The sequence below is a fragment of the Rhipicephalus sanguineus genome, chromosome 2, assembly GCF_013339695.2.
Source record: "Rhipicephalus sanguineus isolate Rsan-2018 chromosome 2, BIME_Rsan_1.4, whole genome shotgun sequence".
Taxonomy (NCBI): Eukaryota; Metazoa; Arthropoda; class Arachnida; order Ixodida; family Ixodidae; genus Rhipicephalus; species Rhipicephalus sanguineus.
In genome coordinates this window covers 193,226,759-193,252,585 of record NC_051177.1, presented here as the reverse complement: position 1 = coordinate 193,252,585, position 25,827 = coordinate 193,226,759, and the positions used below count along the sequence as shown (strand labels likewise).

Here is a 25,827-nt window from a genome sequence, read left to right as displayed (position 1 = left end):
AAAATTAAAAGCATTTTCGGTGCACCTCATGGGTTGTACTATTGTCAGTGCGCTTTATTTTGTGGGCTGTTTTCAGTATTATAGTTTTGAATGAAATAAAGTTTAAGAGGGGGCCTGCAACGTTGCTAACGGTTTTTCTCATATTCCTTACGATCACTGCCACGCTTCGTTTATGTACTACTCTTGCTAACTTTTACGAATGATCACAACTGGCTGAATTTACTTGTATGTCACAAATAAGCAGACGCTAGGAGAACCTAAAACTCATGTCAATACCATAGCAGACATCTACAAAGACTCTACAGCCACCTTACTTGCCCCCTCCCCCCCACCAAGCGGTGATAAATTTACGCTTAAAAAAAAAAGTCGGACAAGGAGGTACAATATCCCCAGTGTTGTTCACTGCATGCTTAGAGGAAGTATTAAAACAGCTAGAATGGCAAGAAGCAAGAATCAATGTTAAAGGGCCCCTCACCAGGTTTGACAGTTTTGAGCTAACAAGCGCAATGCATACACTGGGCGTTCACGATCACGTCTGCCAAAATTTGCAACGCTACGCGCCGCGGAAATGGGTCAAATTTCAAGGTGAACGCTGTTTGTCCTTTCTCTCGCGGGCGCGCGCTTAAGAGAATGAGGGGATGACGTACATGAAAAAATGGCCCGACGTAGATGGTAGTGCTATGACGTCGCTCCTCTACGTAGACGAATGTGCTCTGACGTCGCCAACAGTAGCACGTGACACTGCGATAATTATTTGACACAACATGTGTAGCTTGTGTAATGTGTTGCTTGAATAAATTATTAAAACTTGAGAGAAATAATCAGACATACAAAGGGAATGTGTGCGTCTTTATCATTTTTTTTCGTGAATTTCAGCGAGATGCGAGCTAATGTGCCTCCCTGTCCCATGCATTCGTGTCCCCGCGGTTAGCGCATCGAGCAGACGCCAGCCCTGGAAACGAAAGTAATGTTCTGGCGCGTTCGAGCACTCATTATGCTCATTTATTCTACCGCGTCCAAGTAAACGTTAATGCGGCACTGGATCATGATACCGCTACTCTCGTGCCCGTAGAAATGTCTCAACTTTCATGCCCGTCCCGCAGAGACAGGCAGTACACCACAGAGAACGCCGACAAAATGCCCACAGCCGCTACATAAAAAAAAAAAAAGTTAGCGGCCATGCAACGCCGCTCGCGTGCTCGGGCACGTCATGCACACGTGACCATGCACGCGCATGACGTGCTCATGCGTAGGTGTCAAGTGATGAGGGCAGGGAAAGGATTTGGCTTGCTAAGGCTACACGGGGCGTGTGGCAAGGGTTTGAAACTCGCCTCCTCGCATCATGGTTTCGCACCGCTACAAATTATTGTTTTTTTCAGCTCGTAATGAACCTATTTGAAAAATTCTTGCTGCATATTGCTCTTCATTCGGCACACAACTTCCAGCGTCTAGCTAAAATTTGCTATGTGGCCTGGTGAGGGGCCCTTTAATGGAAAACGCAGCAATCATGCCGTTACCACAGTAACAAACAACGTGGCGCCGCGCCCCCCGCAGTGAGAAAGAAGGGCGAGACCAATAACAATGAGTCGAGGTGACTTTCACCCTTTGAATGCCATAACAATCACGAGTGCACATGAACAGGCTGCTCAAAAGGGTACACAGGCCAGAAGAAAAACTTTCGCATAACGACAAACCTCATGTGTGAATTCTTCAATGCTCGGAGGCTCGGAGGCGTGGGGGACGTAACGAGCAATATTGGAACGAGCCTGGAAAACATGATATTTTGCTGTTTTTGGTCTGATACTGACAAATTTAATGTCGCAGGTTTATTTCGCGGTGCCAAGGCATTATTTGGAAAGCACATTTGGCAAAACAAGTCGATTGAGTATAAAACCGAGACCACGTTCACAGGATTAAGAGCTGCATTTTACAGCCCGCCCATATAGGTGTATTTCGTGCTCGAAATGGAAATAGTGTGCGCCCCTTTCGTTATGAGAGCTCATATCAAAGGAAAGTTCTTTTGCCCACTGAGGACAGCTACGTCGCGTCTATTCTGCGTGCCCAAAACCTGCGTCCACGAGTGGTGCAAACATAGGAAGGTCATCAGTTGCACACATCCGCCAGGAAAAGTTTCTACGGGCCGAAAATGGGAAAATATCTGGACCTCGATCACAAGCTTACAGGTGTTCTCAAGCAACTCCGTGTAGACCGAGCTTGTCAAGGTAACGGCTCTTGAATTGGTACACAATCATGGGGTAACCAAAACTGAATCATTGAAGGAAAGGAACTGCCAACACATTACATTTCACTTTCTGTGAGGGTGAATTGTGCTTGCATTTCTAAACTTTCTTCTTCTGACCGTCAACATTGGGAGCGCGTTACACTCGATCAAGTACGATATAAGCAGATGCTGCACTTCGCACTTTAGCGCTGTACTTGTTAGAGTTTGCACACTGATCGAGCTACCTTTTCTAAAATAGCGTCAGAGTGCAGTGATGGCCGTTAACCATTTGACAGGTTGAAGTTCGCGACGAGAATTGGGTTTACGCAGATCATTTAGAAGTGCTGCGATATGGTTTTCAGCTAATGAAACCTTTAATATGTATTTTCCGAAAGTTTGAATATTTCGAATGGTAAATTTCTGGTGCGAATCGAATAGCAAGCACTATTAGAGAAATGCTTGAAAGTTCGAATACTTGCACACCCCTAATAATTGATAAAATAAAATCATGGCCCATTCAGTGTGTTGTAAATGATCTCCCACTGACAATGCGCTGGAGCAACATGCTGCTTTGTGGCCTCTATTTTGGGAAGGGGCATCCAAAAATGGCACCCTTTCTGGACCTGTTCATTAAAAATATCAACAAAGTTGGAGCTATCAAGTGGGAGTGCAACGGTCTCAATTTGTCATCTAAAGTCAGTGTAGTTTGCTGCTGCACTGATGCTTCTGCACGGGCTGCAGTACTTACTATGAAACAATTCAATGGGTATTAGGGCTGCAGCTTATGTCTCCACAATGGCGTTTATTTCCCTGGTGAGTATCATATCTGTTCAAGCAAGAGTTCAGTTTAGTGTGCCCAAGCAAAAGTTTTCAAAGTTTCCTACATGCATAAATTTCAATGCATACTGTGAGTTTTTGGCTTTTGCTAATGATGGGCTACAATGGTAACATTTATTAAACCTACATACAATCATTTTAGCACAGTAAACATTCAAAGCTAAGCATACTTTTAGAAGCATGCAGTAAGAACGCTTGTAATATTATGTAAATATATATATTTTACATGCTCACTATTGTGCAGCACTTCTGACTTTAATTCTCCTACAACTTCGGGCAAACACTAGTGTCATGTCACAACTTTATTGGAAAGCATATTTTATGTTTTGTTCATTTACAGGGTCACTGAAATATCCACTTTCCAAAGATGGCCACGAACCGAAACCAAGGATGGATGCCACCTTTCGAAGGTACGTGGAGATATCCCTGGAGTTGGGTGAACCATCGCATGGTATCAAAGGGTTTTCACCACTTGCCCGGCTGCCAGGGTTTGATTCGGTGTGGTCCGTGTGCCCCGATTATATGCACAATGTGCTAGAAGGTGTGGCCAAGCAACTTGCCGACATATGGTTTGGCTCGCCGGGCTCTCCATCCTATATTGGGCCGCCAGAAAATGTACGGAAATTGGATCACAGGCTCGCCAATATAAAGCCACCACGGTAGTTCACGAGATTACCACAAAGCATTAAAGAAAGATGCTTGTGGAAGGCAAGTGAATGGAAGTGGTGGGCCCTTTTTTACGCTGCCCCATGCCTGGCGGTCATCATGCCGCGCCCGTATCACAGTCACATGTGCTTGCTAGCATTGTCACTCTACCTTCTTTTCAAGGACCACATCAGCAGAGATGAAGTCGGGGTAGCAACAGATGGGTTCTCCGATTTTGCTCTGAAGGTGGAGCCTTTGTACGGCACAGGTGCCATGTCATTTAACGTGCACCAGCTGCTCTACCTTCCGAAAAGTGTAGCAGAGCTGGGCCCACTGTGGTCTGTTGCGACCGGAGTTTTGATCCATCCCACCACTGCAGCCAGTTGTTGCGACGTTAGGGCTGCATCGTACCCGAACTCTACTTGGTAGCGTGACAGAGTCTCCGGGTTGAGGAACTGATGCTTGCAAGTTGGGAAAACGAAAACACACAAGTTAACTGGCACTTTTTGTACACTTATTTACATAGTGAAAAGGTAAGAGTTCAGCGATGAGCGAACTGGATGAGCCTTTCACCCAGGGCTCAAAGCCCTTTTTCTCACTCAGCACCGTCGTATGACCCTCAGGCTGGCTCCTCCTTCTTGATTGTAACCAATCACACACACGACACCACCCACCACGGCACCAGCCTGTCGCTGAAGGGTCGTTGCACTCACTGAAGCAGCAAAGTTCCTGCGGTCAACGACACGCTTGTGGGGTCAGCCGGGAGAACAGGATACTTGGGCAAGTTCATCTGCCTCTCCCCAGAAGGGCAGGAAAGTGTTTACGGCGACTTAAAGGCCAACTGCAACAAAATTTGGCAAACCTCAAAAAACCAATTTATAGGCAGTCTAGCTGGAGATAATGCTACCTGCCAAACTGCACTTTCAAAATGCAAATGGTTACCGAAGAAAAAAAAACCCGCCAACAACGTGATTTTTGATACCGAAACTAAAAAAAAACAACAAAATTACAGCTGACCGGACGTGACACAGACCACAGCCTGACAGACCATGCGACAGGCCGACCGACGTAGGCGAACTGTCTGCTCTGCACTCCGAAGTAATCACTTCGCGGCCACGCCACACAGTTTTCTTTTTAGATGGTAACGAAAGAACAAAGCATGTAAACATCCACCGTGAAGGAAACACGGATACATGCCCAAAAAGCATTTCTCTAAGCAACGGCTGCCCGCAAGAATCAACAAACCAATAAAATGAAAAAGAAAAATAAAGACAGCAGTGACAGCACTCGTATTTATTTCACAGTCATACTTACTCCTCTGTTTTGACTACACATAATTGTCACCTCACAAGTGTCCATAATATGCTTTGTTTTTGATCATGCAGATTTCTTCCATCATTTTTTGAAGAACACGGTCCCAATTGGAGAGGTCAACCAAAAGAGGAAGCTCCTCAACAAGGCGCTTGCGAACAAGATTAATGATTACCTCATGAAATCTAAAGATTAAAAAGTTGATCCAGCATAAAATAAAAGATTTTGTTTTATTTCTGTGTTCACTTTTATTGTCCTGTTCGCTCTAATGCAGTGGCGAAACCACTAGTCGGCTAAGCAACAATGCACTTATGAGCTTCTACGAAATAGACTGGTACCCCTATAGACCGGTACAATTGTCAATAAACTGATAGCCTATCAGTTTTTCTATCAGAAATTTTGCTAAGGATGCTATTCGCGTGGAATGACACTAGCATGTAACAGCTGATGGCTGCTACACAGACATATTTAATATAACTGAAACCAAATGACTTCTGCAACAGAATGAGTTTGAGAAACTCATTTGGCTTTGCAATCGAACGAAATGTTTACTTTCTACACCAGAGACAAGTTCTATTGCAGTACAAAACAGAAAAGCGATGAAGGACGGTAGACAGTCCCTTTAAGGTGTGGCATTGAGCTAAAGTTAAAAAGACTGTCTACCACTCGGAAAAATTTTTCTGATTGTGGTGAAAATGAGAAGATCGTTCATCCCATCGGCGGCAACGAGCATGCTTTTGCCCCATAAAAAAGGAATTATATTTTTATTTGATGGTGAAAATTGTGAAAGAATGACCGCTAACGTCACCCAACAGCGATGCGGTTAATCTGCCGGTAGGACCAGAAATCCTCACAGGTAGACTCATCTTGCATCAAAACAAACATGTATAACCTGAGATTGTATTTTATGCACTTGATGCAGTTTTCGGTTGCGTCAGAGAGTAATTTTTTTTTTCTCATGCATCCAAAAAGGTACCCGGTGGTGCTTGTGGCGCTGTCTTCAATTTCGTCTGCTTAAACTCATGCGCTATGCTATGCGACCCTCCATGCTGGTCGTACCGTGCCGCTGTATTGTTGTTGGGATGTCTCACATGTGCTGCGCTGTGAAGGCGTGCATTTATAGTCTCTTTTTTATGAATGAACTTGGCTGGGATTGCGGCAGCAGTGCTAAAATAAATGCATAAGCTGCGATTACAGCAAAACAAGCGTTGTGTAATCGTATAATAAGGCTTCATATAACCATTAGCGCGCTGAAAACGACTATTACATTCCTTACAATAGTGTTCAGCGAACATAAAGTCACAAAAAAAAGAAATCACACGTGCTTTCGGTTTTAATTTTTACCGGCACTACAATCTTCATCGCGTCCACCAACTAGCGTTGCAGGCATGTTTCATGCCAATAGAAGAAGACTGAACGCAGATTGAAAAATTCTGTTTTAAAAATTTCTACTAACTTTCAAGAGAAACCACTGCAAGGTTGGACACTTCAGCCGGTACGCTTTCTATTGCGGTACAAAACAGAAAAGCGATGAAGGACGGTAGACAGTCCCTTTAAAGTGTGGCATTGAGCACTTCCAATTTCTAGAGCATTCATGCAAATTTGTTAAAGGTTTACTGACACAAAAAATTTGGCCTCACGTGTTTTTGCTACAATGTGTTGTTGGGCGCCTGTTAGTCATAACACGGCACATTGTTTGCTGCAGCACGCGACAGATAATTACTTACAGGCTCCTCATCACTGACCAGTGTCAGTTTCGGTAAGTAGGCTCCTCATCGCCGCCGAGAAGTAGGCTGCTGGAGCCAATGTTCCATAGACGTTGGCTGGAGCAAACGCGGCAAAAAAACATGGCGACTATGAAGTCATCATAACTTGTTGCAGCGAGGTCACGTGAGAGAAGTAGGTGGTCCCCAAGGGTCCCCTTTGAGGGTGTCAATAGAGCGAGGATGTCGATCGCTCACGCAAACTTCAAAGTTCATTTAAAATACCCTCCAAGCTATATTCGCTGTTGATATTTCGCAGATGATATACGCATGTTCACGGGAATCGATCCCGCAAGCTATCTCGGCCGCGAAATTTTGTGTCAGTACCCCTTTAATATTGAGCGTCGTAAGGCATCTTTCATTTTACCAAGGGACAGTTGTACGGCAGGCTGTAACGAAATGCTTTTACTCTACACCTCTGCAGTGTCTGCCTGCAAGTGGTTTACAAGTCGGCCATAGGCTAATTGATCAGATGCCTGAGTGCACGTGTTTCAGCAGCAACGGCACCAGCAGCACGAGTGAACTGGATACAGGCGGAAACGTTTGCTGTGATAAAGCCGTGGGAAAATAACTTATTAAATGACTTGCATAGAGCCAAATAAACGACACAGTCTACAACACGCGAGGGGATACACCAGGTGTACACCAGGATTGTGAAGTTGCCAGTCAGTTCGAGGTATGCAGAGTCGGCGGGTTGTTTGGTGGCCCTCCTGTACATGTACTGCGAAGCGCAGAGAGATTCCCCACGCTGCCGTTCGGTGCACTTATCTAAAATGAAGAACACGTGTTGGCTCCGCTAAAAGGGGACGCCGAAGACCCCACGAAAGAAAAAAAAGGCGACTCTGTGGTGGCGCCGTTGAAGGGCAGGGCCGCCAAGCCGCCTCCTTGCTTGCAACAAAAGGGAGGAGATAAGAGCTGAACGGGAAGCGTGTCACGCCGATGGGGTGACACAGCGCGTTACTGTTCGGCATCCGCATACGCCCGTTGACAATGCCCCAAAAAAACAGAATTGGTTTTGCGATCGCTTGGCCGGATGCAACCAGGGGATGTTTTTGTGTGCAATCGCCTTCTGGTCGCAATTGCGGCACTCTGAGCGTTCAGGCGATCCGGCCCCCAGCTGCACGTAATGACAGTGTCATTAGACTGGCAGAGCAACGCACTGTCGCGTACACATATCGTCAGTGGCCAGGGCCTGGAAATATTCTCGCCGCTTTTGTGGCGGCTTTTTGAAAGAGACGTTGGTGCGCGGGCAGGTTGAGCTCGAGCCGGGCCTTCGGCGCCGGCGGACGTCAGGGGCGTACTCAGGCTATAACGTAGGGGAGAGTGAGATGACACGTGTTGCGCAGTGAACCTATCCCCTCGCGTGTTGTAGACTGTGTCGTACGTTTTACCAATGCGGTGTCTGTCATGAGTGTTTGTGCTATTGGTTTTGGTGATGCCAACCCCCAAGTGTGATTGGCTTGTGGGGGACTCTTTGTCTAACTGAGGGTTGAAAAGATGCTGTTTTGGATGTGAGAGGGAGCGGAGGTTCAGGCTTGGACCCAGGCAGACACCTGAGCGTGGCAATAAAGCGTCACTTTACCGGACAACGGTTCTTCCTTCGCGCTGCCATCGTGCACTTGAGTCATCGAGGGGCGCCGATTCGAACCTCAAACACCTTTCCTCCTTAGCTAGTGTTGAAGCTAGTAGATGGTAACAGGGAAAGGAAATTAACTGGTGCAGTCGACAGGATCGGAGAGCCCGCAGCGAGGAAGGTGCTGAAGCCCGGCGAAGCTGACAAGACGTTCGCTGCTATTGGGACCTGCTGGTGCGCTGCCTGAAGCAGTATTGACATTCCGAGCCTGCCGGTCAACTTTGGAGCCAGGAGTTGAGCGGCATGAGAGCGCCGAGTGTCAGCGAACGAGGGCAAAGCCGAAGGACTTCGTTGAGCGACTCACGAGGCGCTGCGGTGTTCTGCATCGGGAGGAGAGCGGCAAGGGACGTCGAGGTGACAGACTGACGCAACGACGCAGGTGGTCCGGTGGAGCACCTTGAGCATCAAATGAATTCATAACGACAAGCGTCGGGACGGGATTGACCCAACTCCAACGGACAACGACACCGGGTGATGCATCACGGTAAGGAGGCTCGCTTTGTGCTCTCCAGGGGTCCTTTTTACAGAATGCACTTGCGTTCAGGCACACTCTGGTAGATGGTGGATCCAGAGAGAAATGCTATGGAAAGTGACAGTGTAAATGGATCGGATCACATACACGAGTTGATGCTTGAGATAGAAGCATTAACGCTCAAGCTTGAGCTGGAGAAGATGAGGTCGTCACGTGCCTCTTCAGAGGAGCCAGAAATCCGGAACCGGCATACCGGTATTGGATGGTACACGAAAGAGATGAAAGTAGTCCTTGCGCCGATGCCCACTAATGAGCCAATGATTCTCGCCTGGTTCAACAATGTGGACGCCCTTTTTGCAGCTTTGGGCATACCTGAGGAAGTACAGGGCACTGTTATATTGCCATTCCTAAGTGACAAGACGCGGACATTCATTGTCAATCAATCGGAGGCTGGGGTAATGCCATACCCAGATCTAAAATATAGTTTTAAAGGAACTTCAGATGACTCTGAGCAAGTACCGCCGAATGTTTCTAGAAATCAAAAGAGGAACAGACGAATCTTGGAGCCAAGTGACGGCCCGCCTGGAGACAACGTTCACATACTACCTCAGAAGTAGAGAGGTGCAGTCATTTGAGAGTCTTCAGAAATTGCTGATAGCTGATAGGCTGAAGCAGTTAATGCCAAGTGATCACCGCTCACTGGTCACTCAGCAAGAAGGGCTGGTTGAAGCCGAAGGATATAGCGGAGTTAGCCGCAAATTTTGAAGGAAGCCTCGACGGCAGCAGGCAGAGCAACTAGCGCGCATCAAGAAATCAGAATTATAGGCCAGAAGCCAAACATTCCACTGGTGCAAACTTCAGTCCTAATTCCGGAGTATGTTTTGGATGCGGACAATGGGGTCACTTTCAAAGAGATTGCGAGTTTTCATATGACACTGCCGCTAAGAAAGCAGAGGTTGCACCTGTAGCTCCCCAGAATGAAAGGTCATTTGAGAGCCCAGCCACACCGTCGCGGCACACTGCCTTTATGAACAATTCACTGATGCGGGATCCGAGGATTGAGATTTTCATGGGAGATAAACCCTGTCTCGCGCTCGTCGACTCAGGTGCAGATATCACAGTGAAACGAGCGGATGAAGTAACCGCTGAGATTTTGGCTCAGAGTAGCGGCATAATAAAGCTAACAGGTGCTTTTGGTCAGGGTGTTACAGCGCACCTAATGTATGTGCCTCTCGGTCTTCCACACTTGTCATGGAGCGCTACTGAGCGTGTGACTTTATTTTGCGCCGTAACTGATCAGTTAAACACCAGTGCGTCCGTACTACTTACTCCGGAAGATTACAAATGTCTTCGTCACTGCAGTCAAGAGCTAATGAGTGATCTGAAGGAGTATGATAAGGGGATGAGCTGCACTGCACAGGAGATGGGACCGGAGCAGTATTTATCATTGAGAAACTAACAGCAGGTGTCTCTATGCCCCAACCCTAGCGCTAACGCCGTGCAGCACACATTAGAGGAACCACCACACAGTGAGCACCAGGTGCCTAACACCGAGGGTGAGGCAAACACCTCGTTACAAGATGGGGGAGAGGGGGACCAGTACGCACAGGCGTTGGAGCCGCAAGCGACTAATTCCATGTCAGATTTGGAGCAGGGGCAGTTGGAAAGTCAGAATTCCGTAGGGGAAGATATTATTGAGGACAGTGAGCGGCTTGGGTCACTCACTGAGAGTTCTTTCGCAGAAGAGCAAAAACGAGATGAGTCATTGGCCGATGCTTGGCGCCAGGCAAAAGACGGGTCGCAGGGGATGGTAATCGACGGTCAGTTGCTCTATCATAGAAAGCAGTTAGACGGGAAACAATGCCTCCAGTTAGTAGTACCAAAGTCACGCCGAGCCAAAGTGCTAGAGTTGGGGCACGACAGCCCTTGTGGTGGTCACTTCTCAGAAAACAAAAAAACGCATTAAAGCGTCCTTTTATTGGCCATCATTGGGATTGGATGTAAAGCACCATTGTCAAAGCTGTCACGTGTGTCAGGTTCACGCGCGTAGGCTTAAAACGGACCGGGTGCCTATAACGCCTCTCAACAGAGCGCAGACACCTTTCGAGGTAATTTACCTAGACAACATAGGCCCCCTTGAGCGAGCTTCCTCGCGGGGTCATAAGTATGCTTTAAGTGTTGTGGATCTGTGTACACAATGGGCAGAAGTGATTCCACTGCGAGCATTGACAGCCAAGGCGACGTGTCAGGCTCTAATAGATGTATTTAGTCGCTGCGAAACACCGGAGTTGATATGTAGCGACCAAGGAACAAATTTCACCGCTAAACTAACTGTGGAGATCATGGATAAGTTAGGTGTAGAAATGAGGTTCGAGACGCCCGATTACCCACAGAGTAACGGTATCGTGGAACGCTGGAATGGGACGTTCAAAGGTATGATGCGCCACGTAATCGGCACGCACGAAAGAGATTGGGACCGCTACATGCCTTGCTTGCTGCGGGCGTATCGCGAAGTGGCGCATGACATTAAGGGGAAGTCACCGTTTGAACTTATGTATGGTCACGCACCACATGAGCCCCTCAGCATTCTCCGTAAATCGTGGACTGGTGAGTGGATTCCCCCAATTGGGCTAAGCAAATCAGAGGCAGTCTATTTAAAAGAGCTCAGACAACATATGAGTGAGGTCGCAAAAGTTGTGGATGAGCGCAGCAGCGAAATCCAGAAACTTTATACACAGAAGTATAACCTTTGCTCCACCTGGAAGGAGTTTTCAGTGGGGGATGAGGTCCTCGTCAAGCAAAGTGAGGGCAGCAGCAAACTGCAACCGAAGTGGCAAGGACCAGTGGCCGTAAAGAGAGAACGCGGGAAGACAGTTACGTTGTGGTGGACGCAGCGGGTGCTGAGAGGCTAGTTCATGCTAATAAGCTCCGACCATATTACGCGCGAGCTAACAATGTAGGTGTGGTATTCGAGGCCAAAGCAGAGTTCGGGAACATCGAGATGGCACCGCATGCTGTACAGTCGTGCAGCCAATTTTCTGTGGCTGCCCAGGCAAGTGACCTAAGTTCTAGCCAAAGGGAGGAACTCAGTGCGGTTCTTCATGAGTATAGAGAGGTGATGTCGGACCGGCCTGGCCGAAGTAAGTTTGGTGAGCACAAAATCATATTATCACCCGGTGCTAAGCAGACACGACCACATATGTATAGGGTACCAATGGCCTTAAGGGTGGAAGTTGAACGGCAAATGCATGAATTGCTGGCGTGGGACTTTATCTACCCAGTGCAGAGTGCATCTGCCCATCCAGTGGTATGTGCGGCCAAACAGCACGGATCCATCAGACTATGTGTAGATTACGGAAGCTTGAACTCAGTTACAGAAACTGACCAATTCCCTATGGGAAATGTGACCGAGCTCTTGTACTCTATAGCCAGGGCAAAATATATATCAGTTTTGGACATGACCCGCGGGTATTGGCAAATACCGCTAGACAAAGACTCGCAAAGATTGACAGCGTTTGCAACACCCAGTGGCTTGTATGCATGGAATGTTATGCCTTACGGGTTGCGCAATTCTGCGGCAACATTTCAGCTAGTGGTAAATGAGTTGCCCAGCAACTATCGTCAGTATGCGTGCACTGTAAGTGCACGCATACTGACATATAGCTATATATTCTGAGACATGGCAAGACCACATGCACCACCTGCAGGCAGTATTGCGAGCAATTCAGGATGCAGGCCTCACAGTAAACCAGGTAAAATGCAAGTTCGCTCAGCCACAGGTTAAGTATCTCGGGCATGTGGTGGGGTCAGGTTTACACGCTCCGCTCTCCAACAAGGTACGCACTATCCAATGGCTGAAGCCGCCTACGACAAAACGGGAATTGAGGCGTGTCCTAGGGCTTCTTAGCTACTATCATGACTAGAGCACTGCACGGGCTCGGGCCTACCAGGAAACCCGGGCCGGGCCGGGTAAAGTAGTTCTCACAGTGGGCTCGGGCCTGAAGCTCCGGGCTTAGGGCCGGGCCCGGGTTTGAGGTGGCAGGCTCGGGTTGGGCCGGGCTTGGACTTTGCTCGGTTCTTAAATGGACACTACAGTGAAGCACTGAATCGGTTTAGACTAATAAAGTGAAGTCTAAAAACTCGAATGTCATTCATTTCACCATCATAAGTTTATTACCAGATGAGAAAATCAAGGTCAAAATTCCATTTTTTAAATTTCGCGCCGAAATCTCCCGAGTGTGACGCCACGGATTTCATGCTGTATTTCTCGTATTTGGGAACATTGGCTGTATAAAATTTCCTGAAACTTAGTATGTTAAGCCTATGGCCCCCTCAGAGGTCAATGTACTTTATTTTTAGTGATTAGGGACTACGTAGGCCCCATTAGACGCCGTCAGAATATGAGATGTCACGGTGTCTGCTACGCGAAATTAAAGGGGGCGTCGCCACCCACATTTAACTTTTTGCGCGTTTTCTCACTTACCAAGAGTCTTGTCCCGGCGAGCGTGGTGACTTAGGAATTGCTAAAGAGTAATTTACTGATAATAGAGAAACTGTTTTTCTTTCTAGTGCCCCTTCATGTTTGTTCCACATATGTTGTGTATACATACATATATGTTTCACGTTTTCTCTCTCGAAAAAAAAAACTTTTTTACGTGGGGCAAGCTGTTTAGAAAAATTTTATTTGAGACAAGTACTGAACTTCTTTTTTGCTCTTTGCCTATTGGGCTACTTGATTTATCTTAAACGGGCGAGCTAAAAGTAGATATACCAGGTGCTTATATAGTTAACATGTCGTTATTCCATGCTTTATTTGCATTCATTGTGATTTTATATCCCAAATGTTATTGTGTAATCACAGTAATAAATGTAATATAATAAATATATACCTGTAACTTATCGCAAGAGCGCTCATAGAGCTCCAAAGCGAGGAAACGTTTTTGAAGTTTCCAGCCCTCCACTAAAACGAAAGGACAGCACGGAGTCTCGTTACGTAGAATTCCTATACAGAGACATTCTTTTTCCGTGGCTTCGTCACGGCCCCCAGTGGCCATGTGACATGAGATGGACGTACACAGCCTGCTTGGTGTGCCCAATTTGTTAACATTTGAACTTTCCCCCTTTTCCGCTATATCAGGGGTCTCGGACCCACCTCGGATAACGGGCCGCATTCACGAAAATTTACTCCGGCAAGGGCCAGGACAGTAACGCAGCTAAAAGGGGGCACGGGGGGGAGGTAGAGGGCCTAGGTCGTACCAAATGTCAGCTAACGTTGCCATTTAAAAAAAGAGCTTTCCCATATGTCACAAATGGGTCAAGGGTATTTGGCGGCAGGATTCCAACAACATATCGATACCTGTCTTCAACATCACTAAAATCAGGACGCCGATTTTGAAATATCGAGATTTGTTTCACGGTTAGGTATCAACTGCGATAGCAATTATATGGACACTGTCAGCGGGATTTTGCAGTTGCCGCTGATCTGTACAGAGTCCAAACCGATAACGTCGCTTACGCATCGTCTGTTTCACGTGCGAGTAAAAAAAAGCGCGCTAGCGCTAGGGACGAACGCGGTTGAAGCAGAGATGAAATGACCCAGCCGTCACCGTCACGCGAAGGGCACATGCGATAACATCGCTCCGCATGCGAGGCCTGTCGTCGCTTGCTTACCAGTTATTTCGTCGAGCGAGGGACCATAAGGGACGCCGTTGAGGCGGGGACGGTCGCGAGCACTGGCGAACGCGTTATCTTGACAGACATCGGTAACGGCTACCCTTTTAAGTGCTGGACTGCGGCGCAAAGTGCACAGCTACTTCATGCACAATGAAACTGAGTTGAACCTTTCTACCATTGTGAAAAAAAAAAAAGAAGAATCCTTTCTACTACGTGGCCAGACAACTCTGCTCATGTGGCCAGACAAAGCACTGGATGCGCGGGCCAAAACTGGATTTCCGGGAGATTTTCCTATGACCCGTACAACCAGGAGAAACGTTCAAAATCCGGTAGTCTCCCGGGTAATCCGGGAGACTTGGCAGGTATGCATACACTGCTGAAAACTGCAAGCAGAAGCTCTCAAAGAAGAGTTTTATAGGTGATACTGAAGATAGTCACAACGTTCGGGAACGTAAGAAATGAAGGGATAAGCTGCACAGCTATACGTTCATTCTGCAGAGGTCCACAAAGACATTTTAAATTTGCTCCAGTGGTGGAAGTTAAGAACAACGACTGCCGACGCCTTCACATTTCGCAAGGCAGATGTGCACCCCTGCGGCTAGCACATGCAGTGCGAGAAACTTTAGTGTGACAGGATATGTGATACAAGGGTGGATGGCGTGCTTAAAGCTGAAATCTCTAGATAATTAGATTTTTTTGCACAATAACACGTGAAAAAATAAACTTTAAAATATGCCACAAAAGACTTAAGGACTGTATATAGCAGCGGTGGTGATATATATGAAATATATATGATATATGAATAGAATGCTACCACAAATTCAGCTACCCATACATATTTCTAAACTTACATGTGGTGCAAACGGTGCAATCGTTATAATGGTGCAATCGTTATAATTTTTATCTAGGTTAGTGTACATACAGCAAGGTAATAAACTTGGCTTTCTTCCTCCATCTTGCTGTGGCTAGGTGCTACCATGCTAAAGGCATGTGTTACATATCCAAAAGGGTGCATGATTGGCTTTGTTGTTAGAGCATGTTTCAAGTTTCAGTAAAGAGCGCAATGATAGTGTTGTGTTCTCTGTCTCCTTTGTTTTTATTGCAATTCCTATCGAAACTGAACTCATGCTGCAAATCACTTTCCTTGCTGCAATATCTGCTACAAAACGCTCTTTATGATCCCCATTGCATTAGCAAAAAAAAGTTATACAGTCGAACCCCTTTATAAGGGACACTGACGTAACAGACAACTGGGTATAAGAGACACCAGTGGGCCTACATAAAAATAAAGGTTGATAAGAAAAGGCATACGTGGTACACTGCTTATAAGAGACACCTCATATAAAAGACAAGAATTGCTCCCCGGTGCATGTCTCTTATAAAGGGGTTCAACTGTAGTATACCATTGCCGAACAAATGTTCATTTTACCCAGTATGTCCACTCAACTCTTTCCACCATGAGCCCTTTTTTACACGAAATTACCGTAGGTTAAAGAAGAATTGTTAGCAAAATATTAGTCGATAAAGCGAAGATATTTGCTACTTAAAACACTTTGCTCTATATTTTATGTCCCGGCAACACCACCTATATTATTGGCTCGGGCCTCCGTCGGGCCTGATCTGCCATCGGGCCGGGCCGGGTTGGCGAAATTTTTTCTCTGGTTCGGGCCGGGCTCGGGTCGCGTATTGAATCACCGGGCCGGGCAGGTACACTTAAACGAGTTCCCGGGCCCGGGCCCAGGCCGAAAATCACGGCTCGTGCAGTGCTCTAATCGTAACTATGTGCCTTACTATTCAAGGCTTGTCTTGCCCTTGACAGCACTCAAAAACAAAAGGGTCCCAAACACACTGCCGTGGAACTCGGAGGCACAGGTTGCATTCGATTCAGTTAAAGAGGTCCTCGTGTCAATTCCTGGGATGACAGCACCAGACGCCAGCAAACCCTTTTGTTTGGCCACGGATGAATCGGAAATGGCAATTGGAGCTTGCCTCTCCCAAAGGATAGGTGAAACTGAACGGCCAGACGCATTCCTTAGTAAGAAGTTGAGCCCGTCGCAACAAAAGTGGTCCACAATTGAATGGGAGGCGTTTGCAATTGTGTGGGCGTTAGAGTCTTTGGGTACGTGGCTACTTGGCACAAAGGTCAAAGTAATGACTGACCATGGCCTGCTAACTTTCCTGATTAGTGCGGCCCCCTCAAGTGCTAGGCAACGCGATGGGCATTGGCGATCCAAAAATATGACATAGAAATTGTCATAATCAAGTTGTCAAGGCTGCTGATGCTCTTTCGCGTCTCCGATGATCATTTGGGTTGTGTTCATATAACTGTTGTGTCAGTAGACTGTTATAAATGTTATGTAAGTAGACTGTTATGTTTGACTCAGACTGTTTATTACTCTATCTGTGGCTATTGAACTAGTTACGCTGGATCGAATGAATGAGCAAGTGTGTTTTTTTTTCTCGCATTTCGGATATAAGTGTTAAGTGTTGTGTAACATAGCTCAGACAGACGAATATTTTGTGTCTATACTCTGTTCCAGAAGTTTCGTGCAGCAGAGCCAAGGCTACACGACCCTCGAGCGCAGGTTGTTGCGAAGCGAGATGTAGTGCCCCATATACGTAGCCCGTTGTTTGTCCTCATGTCTTTTGCAAGCGGTCTCGTCGGAGGATTTTTACTTGAAGGCTTCTCTACGTGTTGTAGTTGTGATTTGTACGACACTGTCTAAACTTTTATGAGTAGTCCGCACAGCCCGAGCGTCCACAGCGCCGCGGAGGACCCAGTCTTGGGTTGTGATTAGTCCGCGGTGGCAGATTTGGTCACTCCTTAGTCAAAATGGCGGCGCCTGGTTCACCTGTGCGATATCGTTCCCGGATCAGCTTTTACGACAAGGGAGCGAAGCAGTTGGCTCTAAATGTGTTCGGGACAGTGCGTAAGAAGGGCGGCAGAAATGCAAGCATGAGCTCTCTCATTAAGAGAATGGCTGTGTACACCAACGTCAGCGAGCACGCGCTGTACAAGTGGGTAGCGAAGCACGATAAGCACGGCGAGGTACTTTCACCCAAGACGCTGTCTCGCGGTGGCAGGGGCCGCGATCGAGAGCAGCTGCTGGACGACTTCGACCTTGGTGTGTTGCGCAGACTCATGCACGGTTTCTATAAATGGCGGGAAATTCCGACGGTGCGCAAGCTCGTCGCATACTTCAAAGAAGATGACTCGCTGCCATCCGTGTCCGCGACAACTATTCACAAGATGCTGCTCAAGGTAGGCTTCCGCTTTAGGAAGCGTTCCCGAAATTCGCTCCTGATCGAGGCCACTCGCATCATCCAGTGGGGATGCAAGTACTTGCGCCAAATTAAGGAGGTTCGACGCCAGGGACGACCCATCTTCTACACTGATGAAACCTGGGTGAATGCAGGGCACACTGTGAGCCGTGGGTGGGTCGACGAGACCATTAAGTCCGCTGGGCACGCCAAGAAAGCCAACCTGACGACAGGCCCGCCAAACCCCAGTGGTAAGGGAGGTCGCCTCATTATTACTCACTGTGGCAACGAGGACGGTTTCATCACAGCTGCCGGTGAAGTATTTCGAGCCAGAAAGGGAACAGGCGACTATCATGATGAAATGGACGGCGCCCACTACGAAAAGTGGTTTAAAGAAAAACTACTGCCGAATTTGTCGCCACAAAGTGCCATTGTGCTTGATAATGCACCTTATCATTCTGTGAAGCTTCAAAAGGTACCCCGTATGGGTACGTTGAAAAAAGACATTCAGGCCTGGCTCTCTGAAGGGTGTGACCTGGAGCAGTGACATGGTGAAGAAAGAACTGATAAAGCTTGTTCAAACCGTAAGTACGGAGGGTAATACGTATCGCATTGACTGCATTGCTGCTGATGCTGGTCACACTGTCATATGCTTGCCGCCATACCACTGTGAGCTCAACCCGATTGAGCTCGTGTGGAGTGATGTTAAAGGTTATGTTGCAAAAGCCAATACACACTTCAAGATGGAAGGCCTCGATACTCTTGTTTGGAAAGGCATAGAGCAAGTCACTGCACAAAAATGGAAAAATTACATGAGCCACGTAATAGAAGTGGAGGATGACATGATGAAGATTGATGACATCATTGATCAACGTTACTAGAACAAACTCAGTTTAAAAGCTCCGCCGGAGAGGCGGTCCGCGTGGCGGTCGTGAGAACTAGTGGCGCTGCAGTCACGTCTAGCTCCCGCGGCTGGCGCTTGTTGTGATCGGCGCCGGCGATGTACGAGCGCACGTGGGTTACAGCGTCGTCTGCGCTTTGTTAGCTCGTCATTTTTGCGACTGTTCTTGAACGGGCTTAGCGTCTTGTACGAAGTGATGTACGAAGCGTAACGAGGGCGAACAGATTCACAGTGCGGTATGCCGACTTGCTTTGCGCCGGGCTGCAAGAGCGGCTACCGCAACGACGACTCCGCTTCATGACACTTCTTCGGACCTCCAAAAGACCCTACGCCATTCAAGCTTCGCATCGCAAAGATAGAAAGCTTACTGCGAAATGCAGGGTCTGTGACGTTCATTTTGAGAGTGACGACATTGTAAAGCACTATCGTCGTGTCGTTGCGAGACGAGAGGTTTTGATCCCACGTGGAAAGTGGGAACTCGCGCCCGGTGCCGTGCCGCGCTTGTTCCCAGCACTTCCACCCCACATTTCAAAGCCAAAATGTTCGGGGTTTTGGCGCAAATCCTCCCCAAAACGCACGGCGTCCCGCGAAAGCCCCGTGCCCAGTTTGGAGGAGCCGCCAGAAATAGAACAACAAAACGAAAGGCAGGCGATTACCTATATACGCTACCGAGACTGAGAGTTGCATAACACTGACATTCGATCAGTTGTCAGCTGTCGCCATGCCTTCAAAGCAGTGGATTTTCGAGAGATTTTACGACGAGGTATCCAACAAGATGTGCGGAATATTTTACACTCGCCGGCTCGGGAACGGGCTGCTCAGTGCAAAAATTTGACACGGTACACATAGAAAAGACGAGGACCAGCGCTGGTTCTCGTCTTTTCTAGCTGTACCGTGTCAAATCTTTTGCGCTGAGCAGTTTAATAATGTAATACCAACTAGCCCAATCCCACACTTTGCTTCGGGAACGGAGACTTACTTGTGCAAAAGATAATTGTAGTTGACGAGCAGTTTAACTGCGTAGTGAACGGCTACAGCACGAAACGCAAACGGCTGTCGTACAGTGTAAGTGCTGCGGGCATGGAACATCTGCTCGGTGAAGTTGAAAAACTGAAGTTGAATACTGACGACTGTGACAGAGTACGCGCGAATAACTGCTCGGTGCTCACATCACGGCCGAGCTGTTCGAATTGTGTAAGACACCCTAGAAGGATGCGACGTAGAAAGATGAGACACCGAAAATACAACTATCGCTGAAAAAATTGCTCAGAGACGACATCTATTCGATGTAATCGCACACTGAGATTTCATTTACGGAGTTCTCGTAAAATTTTCCGATTTTGGGTCAGTATCCCTTTAACCGTCGCGAAAACGTGTCTTGTAAACATTGCAGAGCATTGGCAATGTTTTTCGAAAACAATTTTTTCAATAAATTGTAGAAACACGAGTACTGTTTTTCTAGAACGTTTTTGTATCTCGAGTAAGTACGCTTCTTTGTACACTATAAAGGCTTTTACAAACGTGTTGGGTTGTTCTTGGTCTAGATAAGACGGCAGCGGCTAAAATTGTGGTGGTAGTTATAAAAATTACGCTGAAAACCCTCATTCACTTAGAAACTCTTATGCCTGGAAGTTAAGCGCAATGTAGACAGCTCAAATATTGTCACAAGGTCGTGACGTCGACGAAGGCAGCAGTCAGCAGGTCCGAGTTGAAACTCTTTATTCGGCCGAACTTGTGGCCGAGAAACTCAAAGTCAAACTACAGCAATACACTGAAAGCGGCGAACAGAGCGTCGACCGTCGATCAAGTGACAAGCGGTCAAGGGCGTCGGATTTTATACAGGCGCTATCGAACTTTCCAGCGATATCGCTGGTGGCGGCGTTATCTCTCGACAAAGCTGGAACATTCGCGTGCAGCGCGCAATCTTACCAAAACGATCTACAATCGCGAAGCTTCTCGAACACTGCTTCGCGGACAGCGTCGGGCGCTGATAACCGTCCTTGCTGGTCAAACCCGAATACATCAAAATAAAACAAGAAGTGGGCGTGGCAATATAGACCGAACATCGATTCTTAGCCAATCAATGAACAACGTACGCGGGCCAATGCATACAGACGACCTTATGCATATCCACCTAAGCATCCACCTAACTAATACAATAAGAAAGTTGCCGCGCAGTTGCCGCGAGCAACTGCGCGGTGCACCGCAGCGTTATGCCGTGGCATCAGACGACGCGCCGATAGTGGAGCAAGACGGAACTGCAGCGCCGCTAGTTCTCGCGACCGCCGTTCGGACCACCCTCCCCCGCTGGCGGAGATACGGAGCTTTGAAACTGAGTTTGTTCTAGTAACGTTGATCATTGATGATGTCATTGATGACAACCGACGAGTCGTAGTGACCTTGGATGATGACACGACGAGCAGCGATGAAAGCAGCATGAATGAAGATGATGAACGAACCTAGTGCGATCCTTTGAGCCTAAGATATAGCTGACGCGAGGTCCGTAACTCCCTTTGAGTGTGTTCTGCGGAGCCTGGAGGGCGCACAGAGTGAGCCTCGCGTGTTGGGACAATGATGGTGCAGTGAATGTGAGAGACACTATGCAACAGGACTCCGACCAGTTTGCGTGACTTCTGTCAAGCTACCATGAGCTTATTAATACTGTTGATTTCATTCAGAGTGTGTCATAATTGTTTTTCGTCGCACGGATTGCTAGGTTCTTTTATCATTTATAGTGCAAGTACACTGCATGACGGACATAATTATATGTGTTTCTTTTCAGCAGTACAACGAGAAAGTTGTTATTTTGAGTGTGAAGTGGAAATTGGTCCATGCATTTGCGTGCGCGAAGAGTGATCAGAATCAGAATCATTTTATTTTGAGTCAAACAAAGGAATGAGTAAGGGTGAGGAATCGATTTATTTTTGTGCGTTTTTTTTTTGTATCGTGTTACATGGACATCAAGTGCCCAGTAACAGTCTTGAGGGGGGAGGAGTCAGTCCGAGGTATGCAGAGTCGGCGGGTTGTTTGGTGGCCCAACTGTACGAGTACTGCGAAGCGCAGAGCAATTCCCAACGCTGCCGTTCGGAGCACTTATCTCAGGGGAGACGCGGGTCTTGGAACGGTCAAAAATGGTCAAAAAATCGATTTTTCGCAAAGCTTATTTTCGAGGCGTTTGTACTTCTGAGCACCTACTCTCAAATTGCTAACGCTAAATTCGGTCGGGAAACGCGATAAAATCGGCTTTCAAAGCACCCCGGCAGCACTAAAATGTCCCCAAAAGGACGAAATTTGTTCGAACTTCCCGCGCGCGCCATGAGCGTTGCAGCGGGCCGAGCGCCGCCATCTTGGGCTAGATTTGAAGCTGTTTTCTTTGTGCACATTTTGCGCCATCTCAAAATGGCGTCGCTCAAGCAGAACGGCCGCCGTCGCGGGTTTTCTGAAGGTCGTTTCCAGGCCACTGATTGGCTCTCACGCGGCGCGCTTTTCAAGCGCGCCTTTCCGAGTCTCCCATTGGCTGGCGCGACCGACACGTCATTTTTTTTTCTTTGTGTTTGGTTCTCCGCCGTGGCTGTCCGTTTGTGTGCGCCTGCTTTTGCGATCGTGCGTGTTTCTCGACGGACCGTGTCTCTACTTTGTGCCGGTAGTTTTTCCACGCGATCGAGATGCCTGGAGACTCTCGTCTGAAACCATCGACGCAACGAGCTTTTGGAAGCCGTAAAAAACGGGCTTGGAACAAGAAGGCGCCGGCTACAAGTGCACCGTCGGTGCGGAGTTGGAGTCGCGGCCGGACCCTTTGGACCTGCCGGGAACTTCAACTGACGACACCGTGGGACCAAGTTCGACTAGCGAAACACTTCGGGTTGATGCCGCGTACTACTCAACGGCGGAGCAGGCGCAGCGAGTTGAGAGATCGGCGCAAACGAAGACCGTTCTGTCTGGAAAGTCGGCTACCCAGCGCAAGTTCGACCTTCTTGGAGTAAGCGCGGAGTGCCAGACCGGTGACGCCGGGACCGATTTTTTGCTCGTCGATATGAAAGTTTTGAATAACTTTTTTGCACAAGCGAAGTGCGACAAATGCGACGCAAAAAGTCTCAGCGTGAGGAAGGCAACGGACAAGGAGTACGGCCTTGCGGTAAAGCTTATTTTTTCTTGCAGCAGTTGTGATTTCGAGAAGAAGCAATTTTCTTCTCCGAGAGTGAGCGGAACTGCCACCATCACTCCCTTCGAAGTCAACATGAGGGCCATGAAGGGGATACAGATGATAGGCAAAGGTGTTACTGCCCTTTCGGACTTTTGTGCGTGTATGAACCTTTCGCACCGAGGCTTGCACCACAAGACGTTTCAGGGACACCTAAAAAGTTTAGTGAAAGCCTGCGAAAACACAGCGACTGAAAGTGAAGCTGCTAGTGTGGCAGTAATAAAAGAGCTGTATACAGACTTCCTGAACCCCATAGGGAACATCGATGTTGTGTTCGACGGCTCATGGATGACGCGAGGTCGGAGCTCACACATAGGTGTGGGCTGCATCATTGAGCTCTACACTGGCCTTGTAATTGACCATGTTGTTTACTCAAACTTTTGTCTCGGCTGTGCCCTGGGACCACAGCCGCAAGACGAAGGGTACACCGACTGGCTGGCAACCCACGAGTGCCAACGAAACATCGAATGCAACTCTGGCCGCATGGAAGTAGAGGCTGCGCTGACCATGTTTCAGAGGTCCTGGGCCAAGCATGGTCTGCGCTACACGACTGTGCTCTCTGATGGAGACAGCCGCACTTTTCATGCCTTGTCCGAAGCCGAGGTGTACGGCTTTATCCAAATAGACAAAAAGGACTGCATCAACCATGTCCACAAGCGAATGGGTGCAGCTTTACGGAACCTTGTGGACAAAAAGAAGGCTCAGGGTGAGTCTCTTGGGGGTAGAGGAAAGCTCACACAAGAGAAGATCAAGAAGATCGCGAATTACTACGGATATGCCCTGAGGAGCAATATCAATGACGTGCCAGCTATGAAGAGGGCAGTCGAAGCTACACTGCTGCACATGACATCGACAGATGATGCACCAAAGCACTCAAAGTGCCCCGAGGGTGCTAGCTCTTGGTGCAAGTACAACAGAGCCTTGGCCAATGGGGAGAGTCCACCTTCACACAAGAATGCCCTGCCGGCTTGTGTTGGGGCTGCTCTGGAGCCAGTCTTTGCGAGGCTCAGTGATGAGAGCCTGCTGGCACGGTGCTGTGAAGGGAAGACCCAGAACGCGAGTGAGAGTCTTCATTCGGTCATCTGGACTCAAACTTCAAAGAATGGGAACGCTTCGCTGGAAAGTGTGAAGCGAGCTGCCGCTGAGGCTGTTGCCATCTACAACCAAGGAAGAAGGGCAACCAACGAGTCCATTGCTGCAAGTTTGGGCTATATTGCTGGGGATTGCCTTGTTCGACGAAGCCTAGAAAAAGACTCTCTGCGTTTACGCAAGGCAAATGCAACTCATCTGAAGAGCACCAACACAAAAAAGACTCTTGCAAGGAGACACAAAACGGGTGCAACTGAAGATTACAGTCCTGGACTACTTTGAAGGTATTCTCTCAAGCATAGCAACCTATTACCCAGGGTAACATGCTGCCTAACATCTAGAAGGTTCTTCCTAAAGACTGAAAAAACATGAGCAGCCAGTCGCTTGAGCCTCATACCCCATGGCTTTTCCAGAACCCCCCAGCCGCTTGTCATGGTGGGGTTTTGATCATGCTTTGCACATTGGAAAATTTTTTTAGATATGATTCCTTGGGTGGAACAAGACACTTTCTGTTTTGTTTTGAAGGGAAACAGATGGGGAACATGTGAATAAAATTTATGGTTAAAGGTTCCTTTTAGAAATTTATACAGTGCGTGTCAATCTTCAAACGCGATTTTCTCAGCTTCACATTTTTTGCCAACTTGACCAGCCTTACGGATCTTTTCATTATGTTTTTGTAAGGTAATTTTGATAAATTTTATACCGTTGAATTCGTAAGAAATAGGACTGTGGAGCTATGCTATTTTTTTGTGGCTAAGATGAACATATGAAATTTTGTGAACAATAATGTGAGCTAATTGCATTTCAAGATTACACAATGTCAATACAATTGAAAGTTCTTATATGATGATATATCTCAGTGACAATATAAATAGCATAGCTCCACATGGCAGGTCTTTGGCTACAGCTGCATCTTAAACAGAACCTAAAAATACTGAGGGAAAGTGTCTTAATGACCCGTAAGAAATTACCTAATTAGATTTCACTTATGCTCTCACAATTTGATAACTAATTGAAGTACATGAAAACTAATTATATTTTTGAAAACAGGAGGAAGAAATACATATACACACCCAATTTCATTACAATATCTCCAATAATAAAACTTTTCGTTTCGAGACCAGTGTCTCCCCTTATCTCAAATGAAGAACACGTGCCGGCTCCACTAAAAGGGGACGCCAAAGACCCCGCGAAAGGAAAGAGAGGCAACTCTGTGGTGGCGCCATTAATGGGCAGGGCCGTCAAAGCCGCCTCCTTGCTTGCAACAAAAGGGAGGAGATAAGAGCTGAACGGGAAGTGTGCGCGCCGATGGGGCGACACAGCGCGCGGCCGCCTGGTTTCAGTTACTGTTCGGCATCCACATGCGCCCGTTGACAATGCCCTAAGAAAACGGAATAGGTTTTGCGACCGCTTGGCCGGATGCGACTGGGGGATGTTTTTGTGTGCAAATCGCCTTCTGGTTGCAATTAAGGCACTCTGGGAGTTCAGGTGATCCGGCCCCCAGCTGCACGTAATGACCGAGTGTCATTAGGCTGGCAGAGCAATGCACTGTCGCGTACACATATCGTCAGTGGCCAGGGCCTCGAAATATTCTTGCCGCTTTTGTGGCGGCTTTTTGAAAGAGATGTTGGTGCGCGGGCAGGTTGAGCTTGAGCCGGGCCTTCGATGGCGGCGGACGTCAGGGGCATGCTCGGGCTATAATGTAGGGGAGCGAGATGACACATGCTGTGCAGTGAACCTATCCCCTCGCGTGTTGTAGATTGTGTCATACGTTTTACCAGTGCCGTGTCTGTCATGAAAGTGCTTGTGCCATTGGTTTT

General features: G+C 47.7%; 2 protein-coding genes across 2 annotated transcripts in view; one reads left to right on the top strand and one right to left on the bottom strand.

Moving 5' to 3' along the window:
* Positions 1-25,827, bottom strand: part of LOC119383944 (uncharacterized) — a 160,755-nt gene that overhangs the window by 107,450 nt on the left and 27,478 nt on the right. The gene's annotated exons all lie outside the window — the stretch shown is intronic.
* On the top strand, positions 17,533-18,363 carry LOC119382122 (uncharacterized). The gene has a single exon (XM_037649854.1). It carries the CDS (start codon positions 17,533-17,535, stop codon positions 18,361-18,363), a length of 831 nt encoding a protein of 276 aa, XP_037505782.1.